This window comes from Podarcis vaucheri (assembly GCF_965113315.1).
Source record: "Podarcis vaucheri genome assembly, chromosome: 3".
NCBI lineage: Eukaryota > Metazoa > Chordata > Lepidosauria > Squamata > Lacertidae > Podarcis > Podarcis vaucheri.
The window spans coordinates 84,120,242-84,143,952 of NC_138761.1; the positions used below are offsets into that span (position 1 = coordinate 84,120,242).

Sequence of the window (23,711 nt, forward strand, 5' to 3'; positions counted from 1 at the left end):
AAATTCCTAGAAAAATACTGTCTTGGCTCCAGAACCTGAGCACCACATTCCAGAGGGACACTATAGGATGTTGGGAGGGAACTTTTGCCCTGTTCATGAGCTTCTCAGAAATAAGATTTGGCCGACTGCTATTGGAAATGGAAGCTGGACTGCACGGAGCTTTGCAGACCTTACTTTTAGGGATAGGAGCCTTTATTTCTCATAGGGTATGAATAAAATCTAGTGTACTCCCTTGTGTCCCAATGATATGCACATCATTTTGGGGGAGTACCAGTCTTTCTTTCAAAGCACCAGTGATACACCACTATCACCTGTGGTAATTGGGAGATGGTGGTGACAGTGGCTATGCTGCATCCCTCAGACTGTCAAATATGTTCCTCCTTCCAGGTACTGTTTAGTAAAGCTGCAGAGCAGAAAATAAGATACCAGGCGAAGGAGGAAAAAAACAACCAAAAAAGAGAAGCTGCAAAGATGCTTGAAAATACTATTGACTTGATAAATCAGGTAGGAATGTTGACAAAGAGCTAAAGTTTGTCTTTAAATTTCTTAATACTAATAGTTCAAAGATGTTACATGATGACTCTGTGTTGAAAAAGAGAGCAAATTACCATTGGGAAACTAATAATCTGGGATACATCTGCATCCTGTAATTCGTAGGACCATTATTTCCTGATGGGAAAAAGTCACCACAGGGTGAGATGTCTCCCTTGAGAGCCAGTGTGGTGTAGTGGTTAAGAGCGGTAGTCTCGTAATCTGGGGAACCGGGTTTGCGACTCCGCTTCTCCATGTGCAGCTGCTGGGTGACCTTGGGCCAGTCACACTTCTCTGAAGTCTCTCAGCCCCACTCACCTCACAGAGTGTTTGTTGTGGGGGAGGAAGGGAAAGGAGATTGTTAGCCGCTTTGAGACTCCTTCGGGTAGTGATAAAGCGGGATATCAAATCCAAATCCAATCCAATCCCTGGACCCTCCGGTCTTCATGTTTGTGCTGGTGGGGTTGTCAACTGGGGATGGAAGAATCAGTTGACAAGGCATGCAAGTGGACTCAAGGTGTTCTGCTTTGATTGTTGCTTGTTATAATTTAGAGCAGAAGTGCTCACACAGTCAGGTAGCTCCTGTTTGAATTCTTGCTCCATCCCTAGTGACAAATTGAATCTGATGATAATGGGTTAGTTATCTGTCCTGTAAAATGACTGGGGGATGGAGACTTATTTTATAGTTCCCAAGAGCCTGATAATACATTTGTATTTCCAAATCCCTTTGCTTTACACTGTGAGATTGTGGTGGGTGCTTCCTTACCCTGCTTTGAACATTGATATATTCTGGGGCAGAAGGTAGCTTAGTGGAAAGTACTGGGACAAGTCAAGGGCTTTTGTCTAATTACATTGGTGGTGGTAGCTGCTTCCTGGTACCAACACAAACACCCTTCAGGTAAACTTATGGCCTCTTCTTAAGCAGCTTCTTTACCTACTATTGGCTTGTCTTCGTTTTTGTTTTATTATGTATTTTGTGTTCTCATTTTGTACTTTTATGTAGTGAACCACCCAGTGATCTTCAGATGAAGAGCAGTATACAAATTTAATAAATAATATTTTTTTAAAGGATGTAGGCCATGTGGCAGTTTTTAGGCTCATTGAGCGTGAGAATCCAGATTATTAACTGGAATCAAGGCTGCCTCTGCCATACTGGTTTTATTTACTGGTTTTCTCTCCTTTCCTTTCTTATTTTATTTTTTGCTGTCTATGCCAGACGATTGGTGATGCTGTCTCAGACATGCTGGTGATTGAAGCCATCTTAGTGTTGAAGAATCTCACAGTACAGCAATGGGACTCCATGTACACAGATCTTCCCAGCCGGCAACTCAAAGTGAAGGTTAGTGGGAAGTCAGTGGTGGACAGAAATGCTACTGGTTGCAGCAGTGGTTCATTTCAGTGACCTACAAACTTGCTTGCTTTCCCAACTGCCTGCAAACACAAATTACTGTGTTGGGTCAGAGACAAGGAGGGTCTTTTTCATCCCCGTGGGTCTTCCTTGTTTGTTGGACAGTCATTGAGATGCTGTAGCATGCTGTCAGCTCTCTGTTGTCAGGAGATGGCAGGATCCATGCTGGCCTGAGGAAGCCCAGATCCACTGCTTTCTGGCTGCCTCAGGCTTTTTTAGTCCTCCCTGGCTGGCTTATTAGTATTTCATGGCATGGCATGTGAGCTTAGGCCAGAGACGACACTATCGATAACTGCACCTTTTTGAAAATGGGTATCTGCTACTTTACTGCACAGAATCTCCCTAATTGGTGGAAGTTTTAGTTATAAAAGACTCAGGATAACCTTTTTTAAAAACCAAAACAAAATACCCCAACTACTGTGCACTGTAACAATAACCCATTAACTTTCTGGCCCTGGGTTGGCTTTGGACAACACATTGCTGGTTCAAGGGCATTTCTGACAATGTACAGTGCTACCTCAGGTTACATACGCTTCAGGTTACAGACTCCACTAACCCAGAAATAGTGCTTCAGGTTAAGAACTTTGCTTCAGGATGAGAACAGAAATCGTGCGGCAGCAGGAAGCCCCATTAACTAAAGTGATGCTTCAGGTTAAGAACAGTTTCAGGTTAAGAACGGACCTCCGGAACGAATTAAGTACTTAACCCGAGGTACCACTGTAGTCGTTTTATATGCTGCAGTGGGAATTGGCTTTTGGAAGCCTTCCTGTAAGCATGCACGTCTGGAAATAGTTGCACTGGGTGACCAAAGGCTAAATTAACTAGAGTTTTTTCAATGAACCAAAACTTGCACAATGTGTCATTAACCTTGAAATTGGGGGTGTAATGTTGGTCCTCACTGCCTCCACACACCCTTTCTTAGTTATGTATTCACATAGAATTGAGTTTCATCACAGCACAGACCAGAGCTATAAAACATTCCTGGTGCCTGGGATATTCCAATGTGTGCATGTTAATACAACTCTCACAAGAGGTCAAGATCTGGGAGAGTGAGATAGAAACCTTGGCATAACCCAGCAGTTTCAGTGATTGACAAACACAAAATGTGATTTAGGTCTAGTTATGTATAAGTGGGAAGAGACAATCATTGACAACCAAAAATTGAAAAATGTAGGTGGAGAATTGTGCAGGAGTGACAATATCTTGTGGGCTTTGCAGAGCACTCAATACAAATCCGTATCAAAACTAGGTCTGTGTTCTCTCTCTCCTCTTACTGTTGCAAAATCTACAGGTAAAATTAGAGCTTTTAACAAGTCAGATTGTATCACTTCCTTTACGTGGACTTGTAGGTTGCTGACAGACGTGTAATTGACACTACGGATGCTGAAAGGCGAGCAGTTACACCCCCAGGGCTGCAGGAGAGAATTGATGAGCTCACCCAGAGGTTTAAATTGGCTCGAGCTTTCGTTCGCCCATCTGGAACAGAAGACATCGTCAGAGTCTATGCTGAAGCAGACACACAGGTCAGAACCAAAGTGATTAATATCCTCAATGCAGTGTGGTAGAGACGAATTTTGAGTCCAGACAGTAGGTTCCCACCCACCACTATGCAAACTTTGTTTGCAAACACTAATTATTACATTTATATATAGCCAAAGGTTAAGCAATTAGCAGCTTGGGCACAATCTGACTTCAAGAGCATCTTCCCCTTTTGCACCTCCAAATTATCAACTAAGTGTCCTCCAGTCTTTTTGCTTATGGGAGGCGTGGATATTCTTCTTGTACACTCTCTTCTTAGGATGGGGGGGATAAAATAGTACGTAGCATGGGTCTTTTGTGTGTTCCTCTGTTCCTCATTCCATTCTCTGCTTATAAACAGTTGGAAGAAGCAAGAGGGAAGAGAGACAGAAAAGGACAGAAAGCTTTTGTCTCCTATGGTCTTCGAAGATGGGGGGGGGGACTCAAAGGAGAACCATAGTAGTTTGCTTGGAAGAAATCTCTGCTTGCACTTCCTCTACCTCTCCTTTTTCTTACTTTTGAAGTTTCTGTGGCCCCAAATTAAATACGATGTTGAATGCATTTAATCTGCAGTTAACTTGCACATTCTTTAAAAAAGTGAGTCCCTCTTTGGTGTAATTGTTGCCTTCTAGCAGCTGGAATAAATAGCTTAATCTTAGCTGCACTCAGTGTTTTAGATAAGTATCTTATAGGATCACTATAGCAGCCTTGGTTTCTGGGTACAGCTGTCCAAAGCATCCACACTATGAAGATATGAGTGAGTGTTCACTTGAATTGCAATCTCTTCATGCTGCAATTATTCTTCTTTCCAGGAAAATGCAGATAAACTTGCACATGAAGTTAGCCTGGCTGTCTACCATATAGCTGGAGGTGTTGGAGAACAGCCCAAGGCTGTAGTATAATGAAGTACCATCCTTCAAGGTAAGTCATAAACCATACCTTCCTGCTTTTGCTTTACTAAATGAAATGCAAAATTAATTTATAATTAAAAGCAGTTCCTTTAGAAGTGAGTTAACTCCTCATTGTCATTTCTGTTAACTTTATTAGGTCACTGTAGTTCTTAATTTTTAAATCAAAGGTACTAAATTGAATTTTGACAACTATATTGTTGGACAAGCAAAGCTTTTCATTTTTCCATAGTTAGGCAGCATTCATCTGCCCCTTGCAAGAAAGAATGTGTGAATAAGTGTCCTCTTTGCTCCTACTAGTACAGTGGTGCCTCGCAAGACGAAATTAATTCGTTCCGCAAGTTTTTTCTTCTTGCGAGTTTTTCGTCTTGCGAAGCACGGTTTCCCATAGGAATGCATTGAAAATCAATCAATGTGTTCCTATGGAGACCGTCCGGGGACAGAGGGGAAGCGCCGCGGGCCTTCCCCTCTGTCCCCGGACCTGTTTTAAAGCAAGGGAAGGGGCAGCGGGGAGAATCGCTTCTCCCCATTGCCGCCCCTTGGTTCAAAAGGGGTCCGGGGAGAGAGGGGAAGGCGCGGGCGTGCCTTCCCCTCTGTCCCCTCTTTTGAAGCAAGGGGCGGAGGGGAGAAGATCGCTTCTCCCCGTTGCCGCCCCTTGCTTCAAAAGAGGTCCGGGGTGCGGGGGCAAGCTTCGTTTTGCGAAGCAAGCCCATAGGGAAATTCGTCTTGCGAAGCACCACTGTAGTAGCAAGGGAAGGAATTTTTTTTTAATTTAACATGCAAAAACTTTGAACCATAATTTTTAAAAGTAACGTAGTTGTAACTCCATATGAGAGGGTCACTTAATTGAAAATGTGGAACAGGAAGTTGCCATGGCAGAAACAATGTTAATTGAGAGGAGTGAATGTTGGGAGCAGTGCTGAGTCACAGAACTGCTCTGATAGATAGCACTTTTCCATGCTTTCGATTAGAAAAGTGGCTCCCTGTAAGATGCTGCATAGATATCTAGACAGAAAATAAGACACAGCTAGAAAAAATGTGCAACTTGTATTGGTAATTTTCTTAAAGACATACCTCAAGATGACAAAACAAATGTACATTTAATAGTAGGCACCATAATTGATATGAGCTAGCGATATTTCAACTTGATTCAGGCCACATCCAGAACTTATTTACAGGTATTTAAATTAAATACACGCTGCAGTATACATTACATACAAAGTATGAAAAAGGAAACTATACACACTGGAAGGATGGAGTGGTTTCATTTGAAGTTACATTACTTAAGATAAACATTTTACCATGTACACTTCATGTTTTTATGACACCTTCCAGAAAGTCCTTCTCAACCATTTCTTCAATTTTTTGTCTTGCTTTGCTGGAGAATGTCTTTTGAGTTTCCATTTTTATGTCCTTGGTAGGGAAAGAATTTGGGTAAAGCATGGGGCTCCCTGAATGACCAATGCTTCTGCTGGTGATTTTGCTGTTAAATACTTGGCTCAGGACGTTGAAGAAAGGCAGAAGCTGTTCAATGCTGCGAACAGCACAGATGGTCAGGAGTAAGCTGCCAGGTTCCCAGTTTAGTGTTTTCCCTGAACTGTCGTCCTCTGGGTTTTTCTGTTAATATGTGGCGGACGGGGAAAGAGAGGAGAGGAGAATTTCAAGACAAAGCAATGCTGCAGGAGACTTCAAAAATTAGCACACTTACACTGGTCACTACTAGGCCTGGGTGATGTATCAATACATTGCCCGGAGTGCAATGTCAGTCACTGCACCCCATGGACAGGCAGTTTCTTTAAACTTCTCTGCTGAGGGGTGTGGGCACCTACACACCCTCAGCAGAGAAGTTTAAAGAAACTGCTGTCTTTGCACAGGGGGGGGGGGGCAAGCTACCTCTTTCTCCTGGGAGGAGGAGACAGCCCTCCGCCCCATGCCAAGGGGGCAGCTATTGGAGGTGGTAGCTTCACCCTGTGCCTTGTGAGGCCAGGGCTCCGTGTACTAGGCACTGGAGGAGGTGGCAGCTTTGTCCATCTGGCCTTGACAGAGGCAGAAGCTGCGCATCGTGACGCTAATCCTCTGTGTGGCTGGCAGCTGTCTTCTTCCTCCCTGCCTCTGTTCTGACATGATATACCACCAGCTAAGCTTTGCAATATGGTGGTATATTGCAATGTTGCAAAGCAGATATCTCCCAGCCCTAGTCTACTAGGCCTGGGTGATGTATCAATACGTTGCCCAGGACCAGAGCATGATGGGGTTTTATTGCAAGTAAAACCACCACCACTGTCGAGTGCCTCTGGCCTGGAAATCACAGAAGGAGGAACAAGCTTCATTGGCAAGTCACTGGAGCCGATGCAGCTTGTTCGTCCCTCAGCCACCTGGTACAGGCAGGCAGCTTTTTTAAACTGCTCCACTGAGGGGCATGACTGCCCGAGTCCTCAACATGCTGAACACAAGTATGTGGCATTTTCCAGGACTTTTAAGTTTTGATCAAGAGGCTAAAGACACTATGTGCACAGCTGATACAAGTTGTCTTGAAGGCTGAACCCCACCCCTGATAGGTGCTGTTGCCAATTTAACCTACCTAATGCGACACATGGTTTTCTGCTCCTGTTGGATCAGAGCTTAAATGTGTGATTGATGCATTGATATAAAATATGCATTAATTCTGTAGTAATAATTTATGAAAAGAGAAATGAAATACCTTTGCTCTCTTTCGCAGCAGTTTTGCTAATCGTACTACGTATGGTTTGAATTCCCTTTGGTGTGTGCCTTGTCTTCGCACCTCCAACCCTGAATCATCAGAAGCTTCTGGAATAAAGGCCCAGCGATACCTGTTAAAGAATAAGAGGACAAAGTCATCACATTCAGCAAGTTATCTTTGGCAAGAACACACCAGCCCTCCTTAGTTGAGTCAATTTATATCCAGGCAGGTCTTTATGTAGACAAAATCTGCTAAGAAAAACCAAGATCCATGGGAGTAAAATTAGATGCATAAAAAGCAATCTGTTTCACAGAAGCCACTTCTAAGAAGAAATACTTTGAAAGCATTGTTTGCTCTGTTCTGTTCTGCCCAGCCCTTTCTGATTTCCTTTTGTATATATTTGCCAAATGGTAATAAAACACACCCCTGCCATACATATTGGGACAAAGTCTTCGGCATCCTGACAGAAGCATTCTGTGAAACAAGATAGCACATGGGCTGATGTTGGTTACTGGGGGGAGGGAGTAGGCCCCTAACCAAGTTGCTTCTCCCGAATTTCTGCCAACACTATATGGAGGGCATTCCTCTGATGGGGAGCTGTGCCACCTAAGACACATTTTCACTGCTATAACACAAGGTGAGGTGGCAGAAGGCTGTAAAAGCACCTGCCTTGACAGTCCATAAAGAAATACTTGCCACTCAAAGAGAAGCATCACCCTAAATATGAAGGTTTTCTCACAATGAAGTGTTTCTATGGCACACTTGGATTTGAATGAGATAAAGTGTACTTACATCTGAAACTGAGGAAGATTTTCAGAGGGCAATGCCAAGGCTAAATCCAGAAATTTACAAGCTGACAAATAAAGATTTAACCATCTCTGACTGTTGTAGGATGTCGAGAATCCATTGCCTCCAGTGTATGTAGTTTCCAGGCCAGCAACAGATGGTCCTGAAGTTCTACAATTCAAATGAATTTACTACAGGTTATTCTTAGTCACTTATGTCCACACTTCACAAATCATTGCTCTTCTCTTAGCGTATACTTTAAATGAACTGGAACAATTCTCTATGAGGATAACTTTTATATTACCCTTCTGAAAACACCAAACAATTTTAACAAGATAGCTGCAGCTAGTGGTTCTAAATTACACTTCTGCTTTGTTTGTATAATTTAGCGTAAATAGTACTGATAAAGAAGCAAGACCAAAGTCTGATTTACTTTTACAATTTAGGGTCCTGTCTGACTAATTTGATCTTTGTGAACTGATTGCCGTATTAAACATGAACTGGAATGGGGGGGGGAGTGTACTGCTGCTTATTGGCACCGATTATGTTCCTGTTTTCATAGCAAGACTGGGGGGAAAACCTTCCAAATGAGTAATATAAAATAATTGGACTATCAGACAGTATATTTCAACTATTATGCAAATAAGATGAGAGAAGAGAAATTGACATTACCTTGAGATATCTTCATCAGCTGTGAGTTCCTGTTCCATCAATAAAAATACTTGGACCTGAAGTTCGTTTTGTTTTTTAAAACAACAACACACCAAATTTTAAAAACAGTATTAACAAATGGACATTCCAATCATATCCCCCTTCCGTCACTGTCAGTGATGTGGTGGTGGTAGTATGCATGTGAACAAACACCTGATTTTTTCCACTCTATTGTCCTCCTTCCAGGCTAATGATCAGGTGGGAAAGATCCATGCAGGTTGCTCAGAACAAGTGACTTCAGTATCCTTATGCATGACGTAGCATGTAAGCTTGTATCCCAGCAATGATACACTCCCATCATCACTAATGGCTGGGAATTGTATCCTAGCAACATCTGAAGGGCACTGTGTTGGCTAACCTTGGGCTATAGAGATATTGAATTATTGGTGTGGCGTTTGCCTCCTACGATGGGTCATAAGGAAAGGGTTAAAATAGGTCTGTTGTGATTGGCCAGGGAGAATGCAAGGGGGGAATAAAAGTTAGAGTGGGAGGTTTTGAAAGTCAGTTGAGGTTTGGGAGTTGAAGAGGAATAGGCAGTGGGTTGGTAGAGTTGTATTGTGAGAGAATGAGAGGAATTGTTAGGTGGAGTCAGATAGATAGTTGGGAATAATCAGTTTGGAGTTGTTAGGAACTAAGAATAAGAAACTGTCAAGAGAAAAATTAACTGAAACCATAAGCTTGTTCCTGCATTTAAAAATTGATTATTTGTTTATGTTAACAACTGACTGGACTCTGTGTGTCCCCGTGAGATACGGGGTGGTGGCAGCGGAAGAAGCAATCGCAGTGGTGGCACAGGGTCAATAGACCGTCAAACGTCCGGGGCCCTTTGTGTGATCGCCACAATTGGCTTTTTTAAAAAATATAGAAAAAGGCTTCCCTATGTTCCAAAGTCAGTTGCAACTCACCAATTCTGTGATCATGGTAGGCCAAAGTGAGGTAAGATGCTGTGGAGACATTCTCAAGAGCAGAACTCGGAAAAAGAGGAACACTTGGGAGTGAAGAGTGGGCACTTGCGGCAGGCGGAGACTTTCTACCAGCCTTTCTGAAACAGAAAAATCAACACAGATTTGGTAGCTCAAAAATCTGCAGCCCAGTTAATGAAAAAACAACAACCGATTAATAGTATGAGTTTTAGTTGATTTGTATTTAGGAAAGCTACGCTAAACTTATGCGCACACAAACCTCCCCTCAATGTAGAATATTAGAGGTGCTGGGGGAAGGAGGGAGAGATGTACCAGTTTTCAAGTAAACAGTTCACTGTGTTTCTAAGAGACCATGATAAGCCAATGGTATGATCCAGAGGTTAGCAGGACTTTTTTTTTTGTATGCTTTGTTCTGCTGGCCCCAAATTATGTGCCAATACACAGAGCAGAAGATTTAACTACTGTTTAAATCGGGGGAGTCCTTGGGAGTCCACATACTAATAAACTCCAACTCCCATGTGGCCCAGCTAGCATGACTGGTTGGCATGCTTCCGTCTTGAGAGACAAGGGGAGTGTGCCTCCAGAGGTGAAGACAAACCACCACATTTGCAGCACTGAAGTGACCTCCCCAGGGTGCAAGCTAATGGAAAGGAAACTCCGGGAGGTCATGTCATCCATAAAGCACTAATAATAGTTAAGCAAAGGACACTTGTACTTTACCCCTCTAAGGGAAATGATAAAATTCTTATTCACCTTGTATATCTGGAAGGTATTTCTGGTATTGGTCCACTTCACTGCTAAAAATGGCAAAGGCCAGCCTCTTCAGAAGCATAGCACGCTGTTCCAGTTCTACATCCCGATTGGCAAACAGATTGAGCGAACTGCTCTGAGCTACAGCCACACGTGCTAAAGAAGGAATCATGCAGCAGAGAAGGTGCTTTTAGTGAAGACAAGAGTTCTTGGCTCAGAGACAGGAGTACTTCAAAACAGGCACAGGACTCCAGGTTGGAAAAGGCTGATTTAAAGTATGTTATTAAAATCACTAGTTGAGTGCCGCAAGTCAGTGCCCAGATTGTATTCTGCACTTTAAACATATATGCCAGGTACCATATACACTACATGGATCCTATTTATGAGTTAAATGCACTGTTTGTGTGCATTTCTCTTAAGAAGGCCCATCTAGTCCAGCATCCTGCTTCTCACAGTGGCCAATGAGATGTCCAAGGCAGGACATGAGGGCCACAGCACTCTCCCACTGTTCCCTACATTCATGAGAGCAAGGGAACTATTCGTAGGATAGACCTGGCACCAGTCACACGTCAGCAGTCACTTCAATCAATAAGTCTTGGTGTTCAATACTCTAGAATTTTCTCTGAATATACTTTTTAAAAAGTGATTTTACATTCTTTTTTAAAAAAGGGGATGCAACACATTCTGAGTTAAGACACACTCTTGTGGGCTACTTGGCAGGTGGATCTTGCATACAAACAACAAAGCCCTAGTTGAAGGCAGAGAGAGCAAGGAAAAATTCAAGATATTAACGAAACAAACATTAAATTCACAAAACCAGAAACAATATAAATTTACCAAAAATTACTTCCAACGGCAAAGTCAATGAAAAAGTATCTATCATGCCTATGCTGTTTTTGCCAAAAAAACAAGCTTTCTTGGCTTAGATGAGTTGTGATTTGGACCATTATGCCAGGCATCACCAACCTGCGGCCCTCCGGATGTTTTGGACTACAATTCCCATCATCCCCGACCACTGGTCCTGTTAGCAAGGGATCATGGGAGTTGTAGGCCAAAACATCTGGAGGGCCGCAGGTTGGGGATGCCTGCATTATTCAGACATCAGAAGAATCAATCTTTACAACATGATAGCTAATATTATTAGAATGGATTCCAAACATGCAAATGTCTATGGATCTTGTACACAGAGTAAAAAGCCAGAACTCACTCATCAGATCTCTGAACGTGGTTTTGTCATGTGTCATCAAATTATCCATGATTGCTCTCCAACTAAAAAAGAATTTAAAATGATATTGTCATTGCAAATAAAAGCATGGGATTTTATTTTGGTTCAAATAAAAAGGGAAAGTGTCAGTTTGACGCATGCCCCTTTCACAATTCTGCTCTGTACGTCAGAATAACATCCCGCAGTATATGAATGGTACAGATCTGTAAGAACCAAGCAGCTGCCTCTGTTGACAGAGGGAGTCTTGGGGTTAGGGGGTGGGGAGTATAAAGAAAAGATACAAGAACTTGAGAAGAATGCTGCAGGATCAGGCAAAATGAAATCTAGTGCAACATCCTGTTTTCACAGTGGCCAACCAGATGCCTAGGAAGTCCACAAGAAGGAACTGAGTGCAACAGCACTCTCCCCAGCAACTGAACTGGTATTCTGAGGCATACTGTCTCCAACAATGGTTGCAGAATATAGTCATTGGTAGCCCTTATCAAGCTTGAACCAAGGCTATTTGAGAAGCTCTTTCTGGAATCAGCAACCACACTATCCAAGCTATGGGTAGATGTGTGTGGAATCAAGTAGGGGCAGTGGATGTGCAGAACTAACAAACTGTGGGAACTTGGAGGAACAAGCTCTGTAAGAACTAGAGAGAAAATAGCAGAGGAACGAAGTTCAGTCGCACCTTATGCAAAAGGCATCAGGTTTCACCACTAGAATCTGCAGGTGGGGTTGGTGAAAGAGCTGCGTGAAACCCTGTTGTGATGTTGCTATATAGTGTAGACCTAACAGCCAACAGAAGATTATACAAGCAAATGAGAGTATCTAGTCATCTGGAAAGTGCAGACTGCTAGAATTTTGTCAGTATGCTGTCTTAAGGCTGGGGAGCTGATGTGGTGCCTTCTAGACATTACTGGCCTCAACTCCCATCATCCCTGAACATCAGCCATGCTGGCTGGAGCCAATAGGAGTTGGAGTCCCAAAACATCTGGAAGGCCCCATGTTGACAAGAACTGTCTTGGGGAAACAATTCTATTCCCTCCGCCCCCCAGTACTAAAATTAAACAGGAGCAACAAAAAGCCTTACTGATTAACACAGGAAGCATCCATTTGAAAGAAACTGGAATCCATAAAGAGGTCAAAAGCTTCCTTTTTCCACGCTCTCCTCGTGTACTGATAGCCGCTCAGGCTGCTCAATAGCTGAACACACGCTCGGTAGCTGGGCGCGTTATGGGCACTGGAACAAGGAAATAAATCCAATTCAAAATGATTTCAAGTAAGAAAAACCCTGCACAAAAACAGTCAGAACACAGCACCTTTAAATCAATTTGAAATTATTCTTGCTTGGATCCCAACACCAGATCCTGGCCTACAACTGCCCACTGAATGCCCCATCCTCTTCAAATGCTCCTCCTGGATGTTAGTAAACCCCCCAGAGCAGACTTTAGCACCGTGCAAGGGGGTGCACCTAAAAGGAAGATTCATTATTAGAAAATCACTACCCTCCACTGTGCACATGCATAATCACAACCATGATGGTACTATTGATGTGGCTAGTCAACAACTCCCATCAGCAATGTTGGCCACTGGCCTTGTTGGTTGGGACTGATGGGAACTGGAAGTTGAACGACATCTGGAGGGCTACACTTTCTCTGCCTCTGCACTGGGTGAAGCATTTAGAGCTTAATTTGTCAGAAACATGCCTTATTCATTCAAGCAGCTCTGTGTCATCTGCAGCCTGAGAAGTCCTCCTTCTTCAACAACTAGCCTGAAGCAGAGAGCTGGGAAAACCAAGGCATCTTACACCAGAAAGTTACGCCACATGAAGAGCAAGCCTGGTAATGCAAATCTAGGTGGCTGAAGTGTGTTACACCTCTGGTGGAGAGGTCAGCAGAGTCTGTCAGCCACAAAGATAAAATTCCTGCCATTGGTAATACACAGCACAGAATGTTTACACTGGGATAGGCTCAGTGATGAAGTTTTTGTTTGGTGAAGCTTTTGACAGCAACTGACTTGAGTTACTATAATATCAAGGGATAGTCCTGAACACTATCTGCAAAATACAGAGTTACTGTGCAAAATCAGAATTTAGGCTGCTGAAATGCAAAATGTCTCCCATCTCACAATGTCTCACAAATGCCAACAAGCAGGAAAGGTTGGAGACTACGGATTGCTACTTTTGCTGCCGAACTCTTTCAATAGTCAACATGAGTTCATACAAGTGCACTCAGAAGAGCAGTTGGGGAAGTGGCAAAAAAGACTACTAGGGGAGCAAGGATGTAATCATTGCCAGATAGGACCTTAATCTACTATGAAGGGAAGTGGGGGAGATGAATGGGATAGCAGGAAATATCTGGTGTGGGGGAGCACCAGCCTTGGAGTCCTTCCTGCAGAGTGGGGCCATATGTCACTGCAAGTATTAGTGCTCCTTACATATAACTGCTCATTTCAAGACTGCACAGAAGGACCACATTCAAACAACAGAATCTCATCTTAATAGGCAGAGATATAGATGAGTCTTTGGCCACATACACAGCCTTTTCACAAGAGCCAGCAAACAAACCAGAATGTATCTAGTTAACTAATATGAATTATAGTTCCCTGCTTTGTTCAAGCCTGGAAACTATGGCAGACAGCTTTCGAACACGTCAGGATATTAAGCTATTAAGCTGGCTAAGTATCTTGGCTTGTTCTGAAGCAGTTAATCACCATTTCCTTGTTTGGAAAACTCGTCCAGAGAGTACTTTATGGAAACTGTAATGGTAAGTTCACTGAAAGTGTACATCATAGTTAAAATAAGTTGTACATGTAATTGTAGAGGTACCTGTGATTGCGAAGATAAGGCACAACATAGTGCATTATATTTACAAGAAGTGGAATAACTCGCTCTTTTTCATCACTGTAGAAAACCATATCCAAAAGATGAGCCAAGACCTACAAGAGAAGAGAAATATTGAAAATGTCAATTTTCTGCCCTTACAAACAATCTTTAAGGACTTCTGCTTAAAATATATAAATACTGTACTATATATCCTTTCAATGGATGACTGCCCAGTTTCCAGCTATATTAATTATTTTCAAAACGTCACAAAGAAAACATTATTTAACAAGTGCTCTTTGAAATATCATCTTATCAAAACTAAATGGTTGTTTAAAAACCCCCACAAATTCCTTAAGTATTAGCACCAAAAATATAGATGATTTTTCTTCATTCTCTCAAAAGCAGATAAGAATTGTATACTGACAAATGTGCTGCATTCCATAGCAGAGAAATCCTGTCCAAGACTGAGCACATGAACATGACTGTTTTAATACCAAATCAACTTCTGAGAGTAATGTGTACTTTTTTTTGGGGGGGGGGGGCAACAGCTATATTATCTTTCAGCACAATTTTGTTCCTGCTAAAAGGGGAAAAATATACCCCAAAGCACATGCATAGACAATTCCCTTCTCTACTATTTCCAGAGACATGGGCTTGGATGAAGATTTGCAAGGCAATCCTAACATGTCTTCTCAAAAGTAAGTTCTATTGAACTCAATGGTGCTTACTCCCAGGTAAGTGGGGTTAGGATTGCAATCTTAAATCATGCTTATAGTAGGCCCATTAAGACCAACGGGGCTTAAATTAGCCACAACAAAATTCAGTCCCACTGATTTGAATGGTAGCTTTGTGCTAGCAAAAGCCCTTCCTGTTAGCCTAAGGCGGAACGCCACTTTCACGAATGCCTCCTTCCAACTGCAGCCACATATGCTATATCCCGTACTGCTCCAAAAGATCCCTGGAACCTAAGGAGAGGCTTTTGGGAAGCACCAGAGCCTGCCCTGGATAGGAGAGATCATTGAAAATCAGGCTCCTTGCCTTTCACTAGTGCAGGTGTGAGGAACCTGCGGTCCAGGGGCCAGGTGTGGCCCACCAGGCTTCTCGCTGCTCAAAAATATGTGCTTTCTTGCACATCTGAATATTCACCTACCAAAATTCCAGAAGTGCAAGTGTGGTGAAATAATGCTCTGTTCTTTTCTGTGTTAACTCTTATATTTATATACAAACAAATATCTTAAAGTCTAATAAAAAGGGGGGAAACTTACTTCTGACAGCAGCGTTAAGGCATGGACACTATAAACGGATGGAGTTATGCTTGAGGTTTCCAAAGCTGGAGACAACATATCTGACCATTATTTTTTTTGAGGGGGTGGGGAACAAAAAACGAAGACATGAATCCATGTGTCAATATCTGTAAAGTCATTTTAAAAGAAGCCACAGGTCTTTAAATATGCAGTACATCAAACAAGTTAGCACTGGGATGTATGCTGTGAGATAAAATTCCACCAGTTTCCCTTTTCCCACCTGAAATTTGACTAAATATATCTGCATTCAACCATTGATATTTTTAATCCTGCAAAATCTTGTGATTTTTAGCGGAGCTAAAATCTCAACAAGTTGTCTTAACTATTTTCCATAGAATGGATGCTTGTGGTTCAATTAAAATAAAGAATCATTATAAAACCAAAAAGAAATACTGTTTACATAGGCTGTGTTCATATGCAACACAGACAGAGCAATCCGAACTCTGTCAGGCTGGGGTGGGTTTGGAATGAGCAGAGGTGTTCCTCTACCCAACTCTCCTAGACCAAGCAGCTGACTGCCAAACATGCAGGTGAGATCCCAAGACGGTCTCAATGCCATCATGCAAAGGCATTGGGGGAATTCATCCTGCTCTCACCCTACCTTCTAATGTGGCCACAAGCAGCAGGGCTGCAGATGTGGCAGTGGCCCCAACCGGAGGGCAGAATGGGAGATAAGGTATGATCCTAAACCATAAACAAGGGGCAAGGAACCTTAGCTCAGCAGGCAAAGATCCATATCTGCACATGCCCTGCAGACCACATTGGGCAGGTAGGTGGTTCAGTCACCTGTCAGTCAGCTGGCATCATAAATCTTTAAAATGGACCCCCCCAAAAATGGTTTCAATAAAAACTGACTGGAAATGCCATTCAAAGGGATTTTTTAAAGGTCTGTGTGACCATTAGCCTGGTTGCTGGATTGGACAAACAGATATAGGACACGGTTTCTTATCTAGCTAGGGATACACAGGTAGAGAGGTTTGCAGCCCTCAGCTAGATGTAAAATGAATTTAAATAGCAGGAGCCTTGCTCTACTGCAGCAGTGGGGCATGGACAAGACGCATGCCTCATTAGGCCCATCAGGCTGTTTTGGAGAAGGCAGGCTCACCTGTCCCTCAGATGATGGACAGGTGGCTGTGGCTTGCACAAAACAGCCCTGTTACGGTTATGTTAGAATAAGGCCCTCGGGCCGAAAGTGTTTCCCCATCTCTGCTCTACTGTTATCATCAACAGAAGCAATTTTGGATACTGATTAAATACGCTGGGAGGGGGAAGGGAGGGGGCGGGAAATCACCTTCCACGTCAGACTCCAAATTGTTTCCATCAACCATGATCTTGGGGGATGGTTTAACCTCCAAATTGCGCCTTAGCCACGTAGTCTGTTCCAGGGACGAGCCAGCGATGGCTCCAATGGCATCCACTATTTTGTGGGTTACATCCTGAAAGAGGCAAGGGGAAGAAATGCAAGATGATGAAGAGAGTCATGGGTATCAAGAGAAGTAGCAATTGCTTTTTCTTGCATGATCGATTTCTGCATGAGGGTGATGGAGAGCATGCGTAAGGCAGTGCCGTGGTGCAAGGGGTTGCCTGATCAGTGGTATTCAGAGCGCTCAGAGTTTATACAATGGCGCAAGAATTAAGTTTCGGACCCGCCCCCTCGAGGAAACCTGTGCAATGGGAACATGCAAAAGGATCCTGGTGCATTGATGTGTCAGGATTGCAAAGCAGATTGGGAGAATGAAAAGAGTGACAATGGGAGGGCCTATCAGATGAGGATAAACAGCCAGCGTGGCAACAGACAAGCGGGGGCCAGATCAGCTCCCCATAAGTAGTGACTGGCCAAAGGTAATCCAGAAACAGCTGAGGTGGCCTCATTTGCTGGTTCACTTCAGACAGCAAAACATGGCACATCTAAGCAACAACACCATCAGATTCAAGTTTCACTTGTTAAACATGGAACTCACAGTACACATTTCCTAGAAATTAAGTGTACAAAAATCTGACTGAAATCAGAGCATTTTTTTTTACTAGTTCAATAATTAAAGTGATCTCTTCTAAAGAATGTATCCCATCTAAAGAATTGGGAAGCAACCCAGGCAAAACCCAGCTTCGGTGTACTACAAAACAAAATATTACACTTACAAAGGTGCTTTTTTATTTTAAAAAAGCACATATGTACTCAGAAGTAACCAAGGACATAAATTTCTTACCTGAAGATCTCGCTGGTCTTTCTTATTATCCAGATTTGGGTTTTTCATTATAAACTCATTTAAAACGCTTTAAAAAAAGAAGAAGAAGAAGTAAACTTTCATATGAAGGCTTGAATAGAACAGATGGACCAAATATTTAAACCAAGGGGACAACAACTGCAGAAATGCAAAGATGCTCAAGACTATCTATATGCAAAGAAGGAGGAGCCTAATTTCCCATGTTGACTGCATCTCTCGTTACACTGGAGGCAACTCCGAAAGGTCATACAATTTTGGGAAGAGGCTTCTCGGGGGCAAGTGGCGGGCCAGGTGAAGGGAGATTGTTTGAAGAGGAACGGGAAGCCCTCTGGGAGATCCAGTTACTAAGCAGAAGATCCTTATGTAGCAGTTGGGATTTCACTCCGTGTATTTATCCAAATGATAAAACAAGAGACTGTTGATACTTTCTACAGCAATATATACCAACACTGTGGTTATCAATGCATTGAAACAAAATATGTGGAGATATCACCTATTATACCTAATGCATCAAAACAACACAGGGGTTGCATGAGGTTATGGTGATATTATGGACGAGGCAAGCTGACACAAGGGTTTAGGTCTGGGATAACAAAGTTTTGGATTACAACAAAGTGATATTTTAGCAGATTCATGCAGATTTTTAGGTCATCTCTACATGACACACACCAAAATGGGCAGTGGTGGTCCAAAATGGTGCAAGCTTGGTGTTTTTGAGCCATGTTTCATATTAATAAGAATAATTTTAATCAAAAGACAAGATTAGGCTTGTTAATTCTGATCAGAGCACTCTCATGCCCACATGCTGTTTGATAAAGGTTGTCATCTTCTGATAAAAAATGCTCCTCTATAAAAGAGCTCTGGTTCATAACACATGGTGCATTGGGCTTGCACCATTTTGTATTTCTTTCCCCATTCTGATGTTGAGAGCACTTTAAGTACATGTTTAACTCTCACATTCAAATTCATGGGCTCTGAACTGAACGAGGCCTCAATAAATTACTGTGGTGCAGTACTGTGGTTACCGTCGCCTACGTAAAGCTGTGCTGATGGTTCTTTTTTAGAGCCAGTTACAGGGGTTGGGTTACACATGACATTTGCTGGATTTCAGCCTTGCTTGCGAAGGCCAAGCCACCTCTCCAAATGTGAGGTAGCAACATGTCCCCCAAATGCAAGAGATCAACTTCTCTCTTAAAATCATCATGGGTACTCCCTATCGCTCATCAAGAATGTTTTAAGGTCTCTGAAAAATGATCTTGGCATTTCTCAGTAGGAAAAACTGATGGTGCTCATGCAAACAAAATAGCTCACCCAAGTATGAGAAACTGCCCTGGAGCTGGAAGGCCAAGTTGTATGGAATCCTTCAGAAGAAGCAATAATGAGGCCCAGCTGTCGACTACATTGGACACTGGGATTCTGCAAGAAAAAAAAAAGAGGTGGTCATATGGGTTTCCAAAGGCCATTAGAGTACTTCTTCACACTGCAGCCTAATGTCAAACAAATGGGATAAACACTGAAAGCTAACACTGGTGTTTTCTCTCAGTGAATGACCCAACATGTAAGATAAAAGAACTCTAGAGGAAATGGGACACCAGAAAATAATCCTGCAGATTTTCCAACTTGAGAAAGAGGCTAATTTCCCAAAAGATGGAATTAGGCTCCAGCTTCTCTTCTGACACTTTTAACCTGAAGTTCTCAAAACCTGCTTAAAAAAACTGAATGGAACCACTGCACAAAGCATGCCCTCACACAGCAAACATCTCATCTGGTGACACAGGAGAAAAGAAACATACCCATAACCACTCACTGTCTTACCTCTGAATGTACGCAAAGAAAAACTGCAGCATGCAGACTTCCAATGAAAGGTGCTTCTAGAAAGATTTAGAAGCAAAGTATTAAAAGAGAACGGTTATATTTTTTTTTCAAGGCCACCAAAGTGCATCAAAAGCCAGGAAACAAAATAATAAAATAAGCCTTGCTCAATTTAACAAACAGTGATTCCTTGTCTGAGTGCTACATACAGTCTTCCTTAAGGTTTTCCCCTCAAGATATTGCCTTGGTTTCTAAGCTTAACTGGAGCTTGGAATGCCAGTTGCGGTAATCTATGACACGGAGAGGTAGGTTTGGAACTCAGCCCATTTCAAGTTACCATCGTTCCTGGCATTTGAGAACTAGGAGGGAGGTGCAGAATGGGGAAATTTAGAGCCACCAACTTTTTTACTGGATGCTGGAAATAATGTTCCTATCAAAGGGTTGCACCCAACTATGTTATATTCTGAGTAAACCTGCTGCAATCAATGGGCTTAAGTAAGTCAACTCCATTTATCTTTTAGGTTCAGAACTGCCATCCATTTTCATTTCCAAAATTAAATGAGGTTGTGTCCACAACTATCTAGCACGAGCTATTACAGTAATCAAAGCAAACTGAATAATTTAGTTACCCATAAAGCAGCAGCAACCCAACACATTTCACCTGTTTTAATTGAATGCATTGGATATGTATGTTTGTTTGTTTTACAGTCATAAATGCCAGCTCCCTCGGCCTATAAAGCGAGATGAGCGCCGCAACCCCAGAGTAGTCTGTGGATGGACTTACCGTATTTTTCGCCCTATAGGACGCACTTTTTCCCCTCCAAAAATGAAGGGGAAATATCTGTGCGTCCTATGGGGCGAATGCAGGCTTTCGCTGAAGCCTGCAGGCTTCAGGAAGCTCTGCGCAACCCGCAGGAGACCGGCGCCACTTCGCGCCCACCTCCCGATGGCTGCGCAGAGCTGCCTGCATTCCGAAGCCTGGGGAGACCGGCGCGACTTACCGCTGGCCTCCCTAGGCTTGCGGATAGCAGGCTGTTCTCGGGGCTGGGATTGGGGGAAGCTCAGGCTTCCCCCGCGCCAGCCCCGTGCCTGGGGGGAAAATATTTTTTTTCCTTTATTTCCCCCCCAAAAAAACTAGGTGCGTCCTATGGGGCGGTGCGCCCTATGGGGCGAAAAATACGGTAACTATCAGGAGTCCTTTACCTTTAACGTTTGTCAAACACAGCCTAGCCATTGTAACACCAACTTCTTTTGTTGAAAAATGCAAGCTTAAGTTATTTCCATACCTTGTCCTTGGCTATTGCTGGTGGTTGCTTCAAGACTTCTTTCACTGTTTGCATAACAGTCTCAGTTCTCATAACGCTGATAGAACGAACCAGCTCCACCAACAGAAGCTGTTCTTCACTAGCTGTAGGAATGACCTAAAAAGTATTATACATTGCTATTGAGTCCAGCACTGAAGTCCTGACAGTTTCAAAATTACACGGGTTGCATTGTGTGGCCCTGCACAATTTTTCATGGACTCCACCTCCATTTTGCATTGGCTCCACCCACCTCTGGCATGGAGTTTCCAGATAGTTATTATTATTATTATTACAAGAGAAAGTGGCCTTTAGGCTGAAAAAGATACTCCTCCCCTCCTCTAGGACATCTGATCAATGAAACTTACTGGGCTGACTGACAGGCTCCCCACTTGCCTTCCCAGGGATACAAAGCACCTGACCCCCAAGAATCTCAATCTGGACCTTAATATTTTAACCCATTTGAAAAGAAGATGGGAATTATTTTCAAATGGCTGCATTACTTAACATACCTTAGTCCTTGAAGCGTTTTTGTGTTGCCTCCTTTCATTCCACACAAATGCAATAGCTGCCATAAAATGAACACCGTGATTCATTGAGATAGGGCCCAGCAATTCAAGAATCTGCTGCCTCAGGTTCTGAAATTTAAAGATCATCCTCATTATCAAACTATGCACCCAGAGTATTTTGCTATTGTCCACTGACTGTAAAGATATGGAAATGTAACCTAAATAATTTCTTAAACTCAGTGGGTTTCCCCCCCCCAAGTTTGTTGGTGCTATTCAGAGAAATCGTTGTCACCTAAATCTATCTTCAAGCTATTGTCAAACATGCTGCTTAATTTAAGTAAGTTCTTATTTGTAACATTTTGACTTCTGTCATCAAATATGGATAATAATACCATCCTGAGATCTAAGTCTAGCATCGGACAAGTCTCATTTCATATATTCATTTATACAGAATTCCTATATCTTCTCACATGACCACCACATATGAAAGTAAGTACCTGAAAACTTAATATATGTTACAATCACCTAGAAACTGAATGAACTACATCTGAATATCTGGTAGAGAAATGGCCTGCCTATGAATTTGTTCACCCCCCCCAAAAAAAAAAATATAGACCAGCCCCCCACAAGGTCTGAGGGACAGTGGGGGACTGACACCTGGGCTAGATCTTTCATGTTGAAATGCTCTTAACAAATAATTTGTTTCTTCATTTGTAGCTTCTATCATAACAGAATTCCCCTCAGCTTATTCAATTCCCGAATAAATATTATCATTGGAGAATGTAAGTGCTGGTGATGATATAAAAAGAAATGGGGCTTGCAAGGGATACATTCCCACTGCAAACAGAAATAGAATAAAATTTGTGGATGTTTGGTATCAGTGGCTAAGGCTGGATATGGGGAAATTTTAAGAGGAACTTGGAGTCAGAGTTTGCCCTCTGTTAACCTGCAGGGTTGCTGGTGTTTCTTCAGGTTCTGTGCTGGTGGTTTACTAAACGCTTTGTAGGTTACATTCAAACAGACACAACTCAGTCTAGTCTGACAAAGTCATACACACACAGTATGCAGACACACACAGGACCATTCATGTTCTTCTGACCTTTGTTGATCCAAGATTAATGGTGGTAATGGATGCAGCAGCTGCAGCAGCTGTTTTCTCTGAAGAGTCTGCCTGGTGCAGGATGCTCCACAGAAGAGTCACAGATGACATGATCATGTGAAGGATAGACAAGATCCCACTGCGTGCTTCTAGCATATGCTTTTGGTCTACAGTCACCAGAAGCTGGTACCAACAAAGAAGAGCAAAATGTATCAATTACTCTCAGTGATACAGGAAAGTGCCTACCTCCTCCACGCAGGTACAATTCTGCCTTTTCTCACTTTGGGTCTCTCCTCTCCCTCTTAGTGTGCACTGAGTCAAAGGCTTAGAACTTTAAAATATAGGCATAACACTAATAGTTTCCTATGCTTCATGGCAGTAGGTATATTAGGGCCGACCCTATCATTAAGCATCTGCACATCAAAAAGGGGTAGCAAATTGTCATTCATTTCATTTATTATTAAAGTGTTTTTATTTCCAGGGATGGAGAGATGCTTGTGTCACTTTCAGCCTCAGGTGCCAAAATAACTTGACAACCAAGGATACTATATTCCTCGTCCTCAGGTCGGCGCCATGTCCTGCTCTACATCAAGAAGCAAGTGTCTTGGGCTGGCCCTAAGGTCTGTACCCAGAATTAGCACTGCTGTTAAACCAACCCAATGCACATGAGTTGTAAGGAAACCATGCAATGTACAGACTTACTGGGTGCCACTACAGAACACAGCAAATTATGGGCTCCTAAACTGTTCTCATAAGCAAAGGATCTATAGCAGGGTTTCCTAAACTTAGGTTTCCGGTTGGTTTTGGACTACAACTCCCATCATCCCTAGCTAGCAGTGGTCAGGAATGATAGGAACTGTAGTCCAAAAACAGCTGGAGACCCAGGTTTGGGAAACCCTGATTTAGAGGTATGGTCAATTCAGTAATGGTTTCCTCCCTCTCAAATTACAGTTAAAACACATGCATAGACAAAGACACGGTCAAACCCTTGAACATGCTTACCTGATGATACTGTGCAGTTGGATCCAACAAGCAATAGTGAATGACCGTTGTAATGCCCTCCAGCAGAGTGAGCATCATATCTGGTGGAGTAACTGATGCCATCCAAAGGGGCCTAAAACACAACATTGAATTTGTTGCAATTTTGAACGGAACAAATTAAACATTTAAAAAAAAACTGCCAAGAGAAAG

General features: G+C 42.6%; 2 protein-coding genes across 5 annotated transcripts in view; one reads left to right on the top strand and one right to left on the bottom strand.

Annotated features, from left to right (window-relative positions):
• Positions 1–8,585, top strand: part of PGM3 (phosphoglucomutase 3) — a 17,939-nt gene extending 9,354 nt beyond the window's left edge. For 2 of the 4 annotated variants that reach the window (XM_082216946.1, XM_082216947.1), the window contains exons 10-14: positions 388–504; positions 1,748–1,870; positions 3,289–3,462; positions 4,270–4,378; positions 7,085–8,585. In XM_082216946.1, coding sequence (XP_082073072.1) covers positions 388–504; positions 1,748–1,870; positions 3,289–3,462; positions 4,270–4,359 — 504 coding nt within the window. In that variant the 3' untranslated portion in view covers positions 4,360–4,378; positions 7,085–8,585. Of the gene's footprint in view, positions 1–387; positions 505–1,747; positions 1,871–3,288; positions 3,463–4,269; positions 4,379–5,786; positions 5,925–7,084 lie in introns of those variants that run through there. The other 2 variants (XM_082216944.1, XM_082216945.1) reach the window with 2 other exon arrangements.
• DOP1A (DOP1 leucine zipper like protein A) overlaps positions 5,394–23,711 on the bottom strand; it is a 52,931-nt gene continuing 34,613 nt past the window's right edge. The window contains exons 21-38 of the mRNA XM_082216966.1: positions 23,523–23,634; positions 22,521–22,703; positions 21,425–21,550; positions 20,898–21,032; positions 19,615–19,670; positions 19,111–19,215; positions 17,782–17,848; positions 16,866–17,010; positions 15,536–15,615; positions 14,274–14,383; positions 12,537–12,686; positions 11,444–11,505; positions 10,240–10,392; positions 9,469–9,605; positions 8,525–8,580; positions 7,859–8,023; positions 7,067–7,196; positions 5,394–5,982 (exon numbers count right to left, since the gene is read on the bottom strand). Of these exons, the coding sequence (XP_082073092.1) occupies positions 5,677–5,982; positions 7,067–7,196; positions 7,859–8,023; positions 8,525–8,580; positions 9,469–9,605; positions 10,240–10,392; positions 11,444–11,505; positions 12,537–12,686; positions 14,274–14,383; positions 15,536–15,615; positions 16,866–17,010; positions 17,782–17,848; positions 19,111–19,215; positions 19,615–19,670; positions 20,898–21,032; positions 21,425–21,550; positions 22,521–22,703; positions 23,523–23,634 (2,278 nt within the window). The 3' untranslated portion in view covers positions 5,394–5,676. The remainder of the gene's footprint in view (positions 5,983–7,066; positions 7,197–7,858; positions 8,024–8,524; positions 8,581–9,468; positions 9,606–10,239; positions 10,393–11,443; positions 11,506–12,536; positions 12,687–14,273; positions 14,384–15,535; positions 15,616–16,865; positions 17,011–17,781; positions 17,849–19,110; positions 19,216–19,614; positions 19,671–20,897; positions 21,033–21,424; positions 21,551–22,520; positions 22,704–23,522; positions 23,635–23,711) is intronic.